The sequence below is a fragment of the Limanda limanda genome, chromosome 21 (assembly GCF_963576545.1).
Source record: "Limanda limanda chromosome 21, fLimLim1.1, whole genome shotgun sequence".
NCBI classification, from domain to species: Eukaryota; Metazoa; Chordata; class Actinopteri; order Pleuronectiformes; family Pleuronectidae; genus Limanda; species Limanda limanda.
In genome coordinates this window covers 20,898,052-20,909,035 of record NC_083656.1, presented here as the reverse complement: position 1 = coordinate 20,909,035, position 10,984 = coordinate 20,898,052, and the positions used below count along the sequence as shown (strand labels likewise).

At 42.3% G+C, this 10,984-nt stretch overlaps 1 protein-coding gene across 1 annotated transcript in view; it reads right to left on the bottom strand.

Annotated features, from left to right (window-relative positions):
• Window positions 1-1,551: 1,551 nt before the first annotated feature.
• Window positions 1,552-10,984, bottom strand: part of LOC133028338 (rho GTPase-activating protein 23-like) — a 62,567-nt gene continuing 53,134 nt past the window's right edge. The window contains exons 11-24 of the mRNA XM_061095533.1: window positions 10,701-10,838; window positions 9,745-10,053; window positions 9,607-9,668; window positions 9,369-9,475; window positions 8,109-8,221; window positions 7,767-7,919; window positions 7,585-7,663; window positions 6,829-6,902; window positions 6,628-6,717; window positions 6,425-6,550; window positions 6,288-6,332; window positions 6,046-6,139; window positions 4,375-4,406; window positions 1,552-4,270 (exon numbers count right to left, since the gene is read on the bottom strand). Of these exons, the coding sequence (XP_060951516.1) occupies window positions 3,281-4,270; window positions 4,375-4,406; window positions 6,046-6,139; window positions 6,288-6,332; window positions 6,425-6,550; window positions 6,628-6,717; window positions 6,829-6,902; window positions 7,585-7,663; window positions 7,767-7,919; window positions 8,109-8,221; window positions 9,369-9,475; window positions 9,607-9,668; window positions 9,745-10,053; window positions 10,701-10,838 (2,412 nt within the window). The 3' untranslated portion in view covers window positions 1,552-3,280. The remainder of the gene's footprint in view (window positions 4,271-4,374; window positions 4,407-6,045; window positions 6,140-6,287; window positions 6,333-6,424; window positions 6,551-6,627; window positions 6,718-6,828; window positions 6,903-7,584; window positions 7,664-7,766; window positions 7,920-8,108; window positions 8,222-9,368; window positions 9,476-9,606; window positions 9,669-9,744; window positions 10,054-10,700; window positions 10,839-10,984) is intronic.

Below are 10,984 nucleotides of genomic sequence, written 5' to 3'. Positions count from 1 at the left end.
GACGCCAGACTGATATCCAACTGTTATTGAACACAAGCTCAAATTAAAGATCTATATTTACTATACGGCTCAACTGTCTAAATCTGTGGCAGCAATTGTGTTTTTCTTTTTTCATGAAAGCTTTTATTTTCACAGCAGTACAGTAATCCTAATCTGTCACATTGCTGAGATGGTTGTATTCAAGCAGGTTCTCCGTCTCTGCAGGATACTGAAGCTCTGTTAGAGAGACTGTTGGGTTCTTCATCACCTCACCGACAGGGCCCGTGTTGTCCCGCTACTCCGTCTGTCTAGAATGGTCAACTCTGTGAAAATCCTGCTGCTTCATCACCTGTTTCACAGTTATCGTGGCCACTGTTCTCCTGGGAACACTTGAACAAGTCCACAGAAAGTGTTTTGAATCTGATGGCTTTGTTTTTATCCCGAAATGCGGAGTAAATAAAAAACTGTACAACTCAGTTCAGTCAAGCTATAGAGTCATCTCAAAGATAATTAAATCAAACATATGGCTTTAAGGGAAGATTGATGGGTGAAAAACAGCATTCCTTTCAAATGTTAACTATTATGCTACTTGATTACGTAGTTACGTTATTATGTAGCATAATAGTGTTAATAGTGTTGTGAAGTGTTCTGAACACTTCACAACAGTTCTTATTTACAGCAGATAGTGAATAAACCAGACATCTGTTTACTTTAAGTTTTTGGCAGCGGCCGTGGTTCAGGGGTAAAGCGGGTTGCCCCTTAATAAGAGGCTTAATGGTTCGGTCCCAGTCTTACTCATTCTGCATGCCGAAGTGTCCTTGGGCAAGATACTGAACCCCAAACTGCCCCGAACGGCTGTGCCTTTGTCGTAGAAGAAATTGCTGCACGTGGATTTTGAATGTGTGTGAATGACTGTACTGTAAAGTGCTTTGTGTGGTCATAAAGAATAGGAAAGCTCTATATAAATACAGACCATTTACCATTTGTTGAGTATAATTCATCAAATATATTTAACATGAGATGGTCATAATGTCCTTATTTTAAAGTCAATTTTCCAGAAATTTCAGTTCAGTAATTTGGGGACTCGTAAGAGGAAAAAAAAATTGAAGACTGATGTGAGGTAAGGCAGCTGAGATTGAGGAAGAAGCTCCAAGAATTCTACCTCTGAAATTTCACGTAATGCAACTGGAGAGTGTGTCAATAGAAACTCAGCACCTCCAGTTTTGAACTTGTTATAAATAGTTTGTTGGTAATCCTGAAACATCATGAAAGGTATATTCTAAGATTGGACAAACCTCATTCATATCTAACCAGGTACTTCATACGAGGCTGAGGGAGTTTTACTTTGTGAGTCCACTGACCCCTGTGTGAAATCAATAGAACTAAGCTGAACGTGATCATTCATTTTACAGATAAACTCCTGTTTAACTGTGATGCCAGCTCAACCGGTTTAGTTTCTGTACTGCCTCATTTGCACATACCCTGGTACCACATCACTGTCAAACTACACAGTCTTTTATATCGTGGGATAAACAAATTATTATGATGAATAAATAAAAACATGCAAACCCATTTCCAAAACAAATAATTTAATATATTAAGTATAATATTTATATACAAAGGTTAAGTTAACAAGGCTTTGTACAACTGTTACAAAATTGGTCCACGCACAGTCACCCACGTACACAAAGTACACGTCTGTTTTTACAGAGGTTCTGGGAAAAGAGTAGAACACTGAAAATGTGAAAAGGAAAAATGCAAAAATATCACCCAGGTAAGACTCTGTGGTTTGGGATTTAAAGAGGTTACTGGTTCACGATCATCTGCTCCCATGACAATGATGTCTTTATAACACTGATATAACGTATCAACTGGAGTAACACTTTTCTCGCCTCAGTACGTCTCCGTACTGCTCACACTGTACAATGACCCAAATAGAAACAACAAGGATTTTGGCATAACTTGACATAGCTGCCTCAAACACTTAGTTCCTCTGACGAAACAGTCGTCAGTATCCTCAAAACTCTGACATCGCTCTCTGAACGCATACATACACACACACACAGAGGGAAGAACAACAGGCTTGTGTTGAACACTTAGGCTTTGCATATTTTTATATGTCAATAACCCCATGCATGCATTGTTTGAGTCCATGGAAGCTTCGACGTAATGCCCACGTCACATCATCCAGAAAGTGAGTTCGCTTTTTACTCCCACTGATCACTGAAGTTCGCTGTAGATCCACAAGAGGACTTTGAAAGAGCTTGTAAAAGGCAGAGAAGTGAACTGAAGCTGCATCAGTGCACTGTGATATTTGCCCAACGAAGACATTATTAGTGAAAACTAGTAGGAGGTGGGAGGGTGGAGGGGGTACCAACATATGTACAGCGCCGTTGAAAATGAAAAACATGGCTGATGACTGTGCTCTGTAGTTTGCTGGTGAAGGGAAAGCTGGAATTTAAAATGTCTTGTCTGGCTTGGTTTGTCTCAGCTTTTACACCATCTGTATTATCATCGTTCATTAAGTTGACATTCGAAGGAGTTGCATCCCAAAGCTTTAGAAATAGATGTTAAAGTCATTATGTTTAGGAGATAAAGGTTCCTTACTTTGACACTGTACAACATTGACTGCACCAATTCTCACCAGGATGTATTTAATTTTCTACTAACTTTATCCCAACAATTTCACTCAAAGGGATAATAGCGTTGAAATAATTATCATTTTTGTTAAATTACCTCCTGCCATAACTTGAGTTTGATTTTAGAGTTTTTTTTTTAATCAAATCATCTTTGAAGACAAAATACAAACCTTAACATCTATACCTTTTTTTTGTGCTTTTTTCTTCGATTACCCTAAACCAAGCTTTATTTATACCTGTTGCAATTTTTATTAAACCTATTCTGCAAGAGCAAAACATTTCACGGAAGGGGAATGTCTTGCAGATGGTTTGAAACTGGTATCTTGTTAGCCATACACCAAACAGTGAAATAACAAGCGATTTAGCTCAGAGAAATATGCTGATTGATTAATGCCAGCATGTTGCCAGTTGGTTAGCCTGTTAGCTATTAGTTCACCACCAGCTACATAAATGAAACTTCAAAGCTGCTCATAGTGTCAAAGAATTCCTAAACCATGGGATTCCTTCTCCAACTTTACTGCCAGCAGAAATCCAAGAGGGAAGCGTTTTTGAGACGACTGAGTCACATGACGGAGGGCTTCAGTTACAGTGACACAGGTGATCCAGTGTTGGTGAGTAAATGGGAAGTACTTGGTAAAGCATTAATGGGAGAAACAGTCAGCTTAAACAACCACTGTATGACGACGTCGCGCTCTCATCTTGTCCCGTGGGTCCAGTGCCGACCTCCTCATGACTACAGAGGAGGATCCCGGGGAGTTTTGATCTATCCATCCAGATGAAGAAGAGGAGAGAGGGGGAGCTCTGTGGGGCAGACGAGGGAGGGAATCTATTTGCGGCCTTAACCTGGGGCCAACAATTGATCCCTGAGGAACCCTGACATATCCATGCTGACCTGGTGCTCCTTCAACGACTCTGATCACCTCCACCCTCTCCGCTCTACATCCTCTGACTCTGTCATCATTCCTACCCAGCTCAAGTTCCAGATTCATGGAAATAGCCCTCGTCCTCCCTCCTCTGGTCTTCCTGTAGCAGACTGCTGGTGGCTGTTTCCAGTCCGGCTGCTGGCTCCCATGGAAGCTGGAAGCATTATAGAGGCTGGGAAGCCTGGTGGGGGAGATCCAGAAAGGGACTGTTGGACGTCCTGCTGCCAGATTGTCACCTCTAAAGTGGGAAGGAGGATTTATCATAGATGAGGGCCTTGGGTGTCTGGCATGGATTTGGTGTTGTGAGTGGAGATGCTTGTTACGAAGCTGCAGTTGGGTTCGCGGCAAGGTCATTGTCTGTCTGCTCTCACTTTCGGGATTTTTTGTGCCATTCCCTATTTCCCTCCCCACTTCCTTTCCAGCCCCTTCTCTCTCTTTTTCTGCGGCTTTTTCTCCATTATTTACCCCATGTTCCTTTTCTTCCCATTTTTCTTTTTTGGAAATATGTTCTCCCTTGACTTCCTCTTCTTCCCCTCTCTCCTCTTCTTCTCCTCCTTCTCCTCCCCTGCAGTTACTGGCTTTGACTGGCTCATGCTCGGAGTACTCCTCGGCGCTGCTGCCGGGCAAGTAGGTGCTGAGGCATTTTTTACGTTTTCGGGCAACTGCAGTGATGATGGACTTGGGCATTAAGTCCCTGGCGTTCCGGTCTTTCTTTGGGTTTGAAGAATGCTGAAAGGTAGAAATATCAGTAATTTAATGATAACACTATCCTTTATGTTTCAAAAGGCATGATCTCCATCCTAGATTTTGGGTACAAGTAAGGTCGTGCTTACCTTGGACTTAAGTGAATCACTGGTAGTGGAATCTATTAGAAAAGAATAAGATGTAAATTGGGTGCCATCATTGAACACATGGTAGCATTAGCGTTGTTAGGAGGTGGTACAAAGATGTGATGTCTGGCTGATCACAACACACAGAACCACAACCTTTCAGGAGAACTCTAGCCATTGTCTGAGGATTCGTCCTAAAATTCAACTGCAACTGTTTTCACTGCTTTTACTTTAAATTGCAACAATGGCTAGAATTTGCATTTAACACCATCAAGGCTGGGGGTTATGGCACACTGGGGGGGACACCAAAACTGGTGAAAAGAAAATGAGTGGGCAAATGAATCCACGTGCAAACAGCAAGCACAAAACACAAGGAGAAGACCTGTTCCTACCGAAGAGGCTGATCCATTGTTTCAGCTAGAAGGAAAGGAGTGCACAGAGGTCCAGGAAAAAAGAGAAATTGAGAAAAAGTGGGAAACATCATGAGTATCCACAGGCAGAAACGTAGCAGCTGGAGAAACAGAACAGACATCTACTGGGAAAGAAAGACACTGAGCTGAGTTTGACCTGACAAGGCCACCGATCTGTAGCCTTAACAATACAGAATGTAGAGGGTAGGTTATATGTAATTAGTATTATGGGTTTTAATTAGCATTAGTCACCCTTATGACAAGCCTAGATACGATCTACACTCGTTTTTATCTACGAAAGAGATGTTAAAATGCCCTGTTGTAAAGTTGAAAATCTCTGGAAGCAGTCAACTTCCTTCCTGGTGGAGCAACAGAAAGTCAGCACTCCCCCATGTTTGGACGCCCTGTCTTTGTGATATATGCAATATATGTATACGATATATAAGCTTAAAGGAGACAGAGTGTTCCCAACAACCCACACTCCACTTTGAGGGGCTCCATCGCCCGGAGGCCACCAGAGACTATCTGGAAATGGAGATATTAGCCACCATCATCAGCTGCTAGAAATGCTTAGTTAAAAAACAGAGAGCAAAGATGCGTCAAGATCTAGGTTTTGGCTAGTTTAGTATACACTATGCTTACATGGTGCATTTAATCTAGTTGCCACAAACTAACAACAAATTCATATTAGAGCTGATACATAACTTGATGAAGAGTGAAGAGTTATTGCCTATTGCAGTTATTGTATTAATAATTGACTTGCACTGATAAGATCAAGGTCTCAGCTAGGTGGAGGTCAGCTCTCTTTACATGCACATCCAGCTCAACTCTTTGAGTTATGATATGGAAAGTTAATAACTAATTTTCTATTTCTGTTTCTGGTTAGTGAAAATATTAAGTCGGCACTGTCTGAGAAAATGGACATCAACCTTTACTGCAGTCACCAGCCAACTCAATGTCAATGGCTTAGAAGAAAATGGCATAGCTTTTTTGCCAGTTGATCACAGCGCCCCCATCAGACTGACTGGGATCGTCATGGACATCATAGATTTGGGCCAAATTTCATGTTTGTAGCTCATTTCAGCCGACATTTTGCGTCTCACCCTCAGCGTTGAGAATAGAAAAAGGTTTAAAAAGGGATTTTTTTCATGTCTGTCAGTTAATCAGACAGAAAAAAAGGATCCCCTCATAGTGAACCTGTATCTCTATGAGAATGTTACAGATCCGATGAAGAACTCAATATTAGATTATGACTCATCCTCACCAGATGCCTCTCCTGGCATGCCCGGCCTGCCGATGTTGGACAGCAGATGGTCAATGTTGGGCACAGGCTGCATGTCCCGCTTATCCTCTGGGGCCTATGAACGCACACATGAACACACATGAACACACATGAACACACACACACACACACACACACAAAGAAATACTGAGATTCAAAGTACTGATGAGAGATGAGAATACATGACTTGACTATTAACAATTATAGAAAGCACAACAACATACCTTCTCTTCCTTATCAAACTCTCCTTCACTGAAGAACCAGTCGCACTGTTGAAGCAACATCACACAGTATCACTACACACTGTTACCACACGATACAAACTCTTCATATCTGGCAGTAAAAAGATGCTGCTTCTTACGTGCAGGATTAGTGTCTCTACTATTTTGTAGCGATCAGGCATGTGAGTGACCATGTCCGTCATGTTGTCCTCTGACGTCCTCACCAGAGTGGGACCAAACACCAGAGCTAAGTTTCTTGGCTCCATCTGAAAGTTAAGTTAAAGTCATGTCATGTCTGGCTGAACTCCGAACACGAAAACCTAACTGACCCAAACTAACCTACCTTATTCTTGTCAGCATTATCTGCCACCTTCTTAAGGTGACCCACCAGGAACTTGAGGGTGTGATGATAGTGATCAGGGAGGTCATGGATCTGAAAAAAGAATGAAGAATGGAAACAAAAACTGTAACAACAAATATTTCAAAATAAAACAACGGGAATAAATGAAAAAATATTCATCGCTCTCTATTTTCTGACACATACCAGCTTTTTCATGGTCTTCAGTCGGTCCTCTGCGTCTTCTATTCGGTTGGCATCGATGAAATCAATGTATTTGTCTGTCGGCAGAGAACATGTCTGTGACTTCTTATGAAATGTAACCATTTCTACTTTGAAGTGTTTGAGTCCAAAAAACACTTGTGAATCCTCAGGGGTACACAGTGTTGCAGCAAAATACAATACAATTGAAGTATAAACAGAAAAAAACATAAAATGCCCTCATACTGCTCTTGTGGTGTCATCCAAATGTCTGTAAGCCGCGACATTCAAATTCGACTCGAAACTAGGTCATCTACATCGTGTTTTTAGCCTAAATGTCCTTTGTGATCCTCCTCTGAGTCACATTAACACGCACACTCCGGAAAAAACACACACATTGCACACAAGCTCTCGCGGGGTACACTCTGGGTGTGCATTAGCTCTTTACTTTAGTAGTATTTGGCTGCAACGCTGTTTACCCCTGAGACTCCAGAAGTGTTCTGTGGATTCAAACACTTCACCCAGCCCTCCATCGGCATAGTGGTGAGTAAATAATGAATGAATTTTGGGTGAACTATCCCTTAAAGTATATATTTTCCACATGCAAACAACACAGTGTTTAAGAAGCTGATTTTGGAAGAAAAATAAATTTTATATGTACCCAGTTTGAGGACATAATCCATTTGCTGCCTTATTCTTATACAATATACCCGTTCATTAAGATCGTGCTACACTTCACAGTAAACAAATGACTGGCCTCACCGTCAGTAAACACAGGCTCGGGCAGTTTTCTGAAGAATGACTTCAGGAGGCTGCTGATCACATTCAGGTCCTGCCATCTCTGTGGAGACAGACAGAGGGGTTACAACATCTGCTGTAGAAAAATATAAATACGCATAATTTTTCTTGGGTTATTAGGTCGAACATGTTTCTGTCCTCCGCACCTCCTCAGCCGTGTTGATGTCCATGCCCTTGTTGAGATGCTCCTGCAGGTTGGACACCATGGCGTTGTTCCCGGGCACCCGGTAGATGCCGGTGTACTCCAGACCCGTCGCCTCCACCATGTCACAGCACATCTCCACTGTCAGGGGGACAAACTGCAGACAGAGGCCAGAGGTGGGTTAATGAGGAGCAGGAGAGAAAGACACAGAGAGAAGTATGTATGTATCACACAGCGGATGAAATGAAGAGGAAGCTTTGAACAATTATTATATATTTTTTAAGTTGAATCTTTCTCATCATGTGTTTTGTTGTTGGTGTAGTTTTAAAACATTGAGTGTTTTTACTTTGTGGTTGACAGCGGGCTGACAGTCCTCCAGTCGCACACCGAAAGCCTTTGGACTGCTAGTCTTCTTGGCTTTCTTCATGATGTTGATGCCCCACAATGCCTTGCAGTCATCTGAGTGTACACACACACACGCACACACACAGGCACAGATTTTGAATAACTTCTGTAAGAGTCTATAGGAACGCGTGGGCTAGTGTGACTCATTCACACAGAGCAGCTACTCCAACACAGAGTTGGGATATTCGGATTCACATTTGATACTGTTTGCTTGGTTGGTGGAAAATAAATGGAATAGAAACAGAAATGTATGAACAGAATATGACAAAACTGAGAAAACCCATATGCTGTATATAATATATGTAACTGTGAGAGAGCCTAATGTGAAACACAGCTGCAGCAGTGGTTAGGAGCAGCAGGAACAGCCATATGACCAACTACCAACAATAGATGGAGCAGTGAAAGTTCTAATAATAATGTCCAAGGATTTGTGTCAGACTGGTTTCATCCACGAATAAGACAAGCTAATGTGTCCTCAAAAATAAAAGTTTACTGACTTTGCTGCAGTTGGTTCTTTAATATGGTAATTTTATTGAAGTTTAACGAGTCAAACATTTTTGTTCCTCAGATTTACTGACATTCTACTGGTCTTTGGTTAAAATCAAATACAACTCAGACAGGATTTGTAATAAATTTTCAGTGACAGTGAATAGGGCTTCTCTAAGTTTTGTTGTATGCTGTATATGTGCTCATTACAACAACTCACCCCATCAGTGAAAAAGCTCTTGACCCTTTTTGGTCGTTTGCTGTGGAGCAGAAAGCTTTCACTTTTCCTAAGGCCGCCACCACTGTGTAGATCCTTTCCTAATCTTTATTTTGACTAATTAATTCACGTACATAAATAATGCAGTATTTTTGATAAAGAAGGTTCCATTCAATTGCAAATATTAAAAAATACTTTTCCCTAAAAATAGAAAATGTGTCACAGGGTTTAAAATAAGATGCTTTATCTTTAACCTGAAGCGACCCAAAATACATTCCTAATCATGAGTCGTTGTATTCTTCTAGTTAATACATGAAAATCGAATAGATTTTTCTTTGTTCATCTATTACTTCTCTTTGTTACATGTTCCTGTTCACCCAAATGCCGGGGGCATAAAAAGCCAAACTGATCTATGAGTGGTACGTTTGTTGCTTTTTGCCATCAGCAGCAGTTTATGCTACGATGGCGAACACTGAGCAGAGCCGTGTGTGTACCCACCTGCTCTGGAGCTGCGGTTCACTAAGGAGTTGTCAGTCTTAGCCAGGAGGAAGGGAGGCATCATGCGGTGGCCTCTGGGAGAGGAATCTGGCTTGTTACCTGTCAGACTGCAGCAAGAGAGAGAAACAAAGATGGATTTTTGAAAGTGTCTCTGTGATGAACTCATTTTTTTGTGAAAAAAAAGAAGGCTCTCTTTGCTGCAAGAAAATGTTCAATTATTGTTGATCCCCATGCTGACCTGTGTTTTCTGTAATCATTCAGCTTCTTGTTGATCAGAGCTTGTCTTGAGAACCCAATCTCCTAGGACAAATGAGAAGTAGGAGTTAGATTGTGTTTGTGTAACCTGTACAAGACTCACTCGGTGTAAGGATCTAACCTCGTTGTCGGTCTTGCTGTTCTCCCGGATCACCCGGATCCAGGCCAGCATGTCGTCCCTGTCCTCGGCCTGCAGCAGGTACTCACAGAAGTCCTGCGTGGTGAGCCGCAGGGTGTGCTTACGCTTGGTTTCGCTGTAGGCGATGTCGATCAGGCAGCCGCGGATGCTGACGGGGGGGTGCTCGTCCTGGCTGGGCCCCGCCCCCGCCCCGTGAAGGACCGCCTCTCGCTTGTCCTTGTAGAGGAAGAGCAAATTGGAACGGAGCACAGAGAAGACGCGTTTCCATGGCCGCATGCCGCCGCCAACTTTCTACAATGAGAGGAGAGAGGAACAAAAAACTGTAGTGTGAATTTCAGGATCAAATATCTACATGAGGCAGCTCCTTATTAAGTCTTCTCTCCAACCCTCACCCAAACAGCAGCTGTCCAATCATAGCAATAGTATCAAAAGTAACTTGACATGGTAAATCTGTCGCGGTTTGGATTTGTCCACATGGCTAAACTGTTCTCTGTTACTCGTGGCATCTATTGCACTTCTGTCCTTCCTAGGAGAGGATCCCTCTCTCTCAGGGTTCTACTTTTTCCCCTCACTATTTTTGAGGGTTAAGGGCAGAGGATGTCACACCTTGTCAAGCCCTATAAGACAAATTGGGTTTTGTGAATATTGGCTACACAAATAAAATGTGATGGCGACGATAGTGAACATTTTAGCCAGAAAGACGTACAGTAACTGGTTACAAATGTTTGTATTTATCTGCGTCCGTCTGATGTGAAGGATCCATTGTTTCATAAACAAAACTAACATGCACTTCAACTGGTTAAACTGTTGCCATTTTGTAAAGCTTGACATACAACTGCAACTTTGGCTCATTGAAGTTCCAAACAGCTTGCTGCAGCTGTGTGTGTGTGTGTGTGTGTGTGTGTGTGTGTGTGTGTGTGTGTGTGTGTGTGTTGTACCTTGCCCTTCTCCGTGAGGATCTGTTTGTAGTGGAGCCAGCCCTCCTTGCGCACGTCACTGAAAGTGATGGTTCCCAGTTCCGAGGTGGAGTGGCGTTTGGACCGGGCCTCCTCCTGAGCTCGCAGGCTCTCCAGGGACTGAAACACAGAGTAGGGACATTAAGGGATTCCCATTCGACACTGTTTGCTTGGTTGGTGGCAAATGAACGGAATAGAAACAGAAAATACATGAACATATGCTGTATATAACATGTTAATCGTATTTAATTCCTGAGAGATTTTGT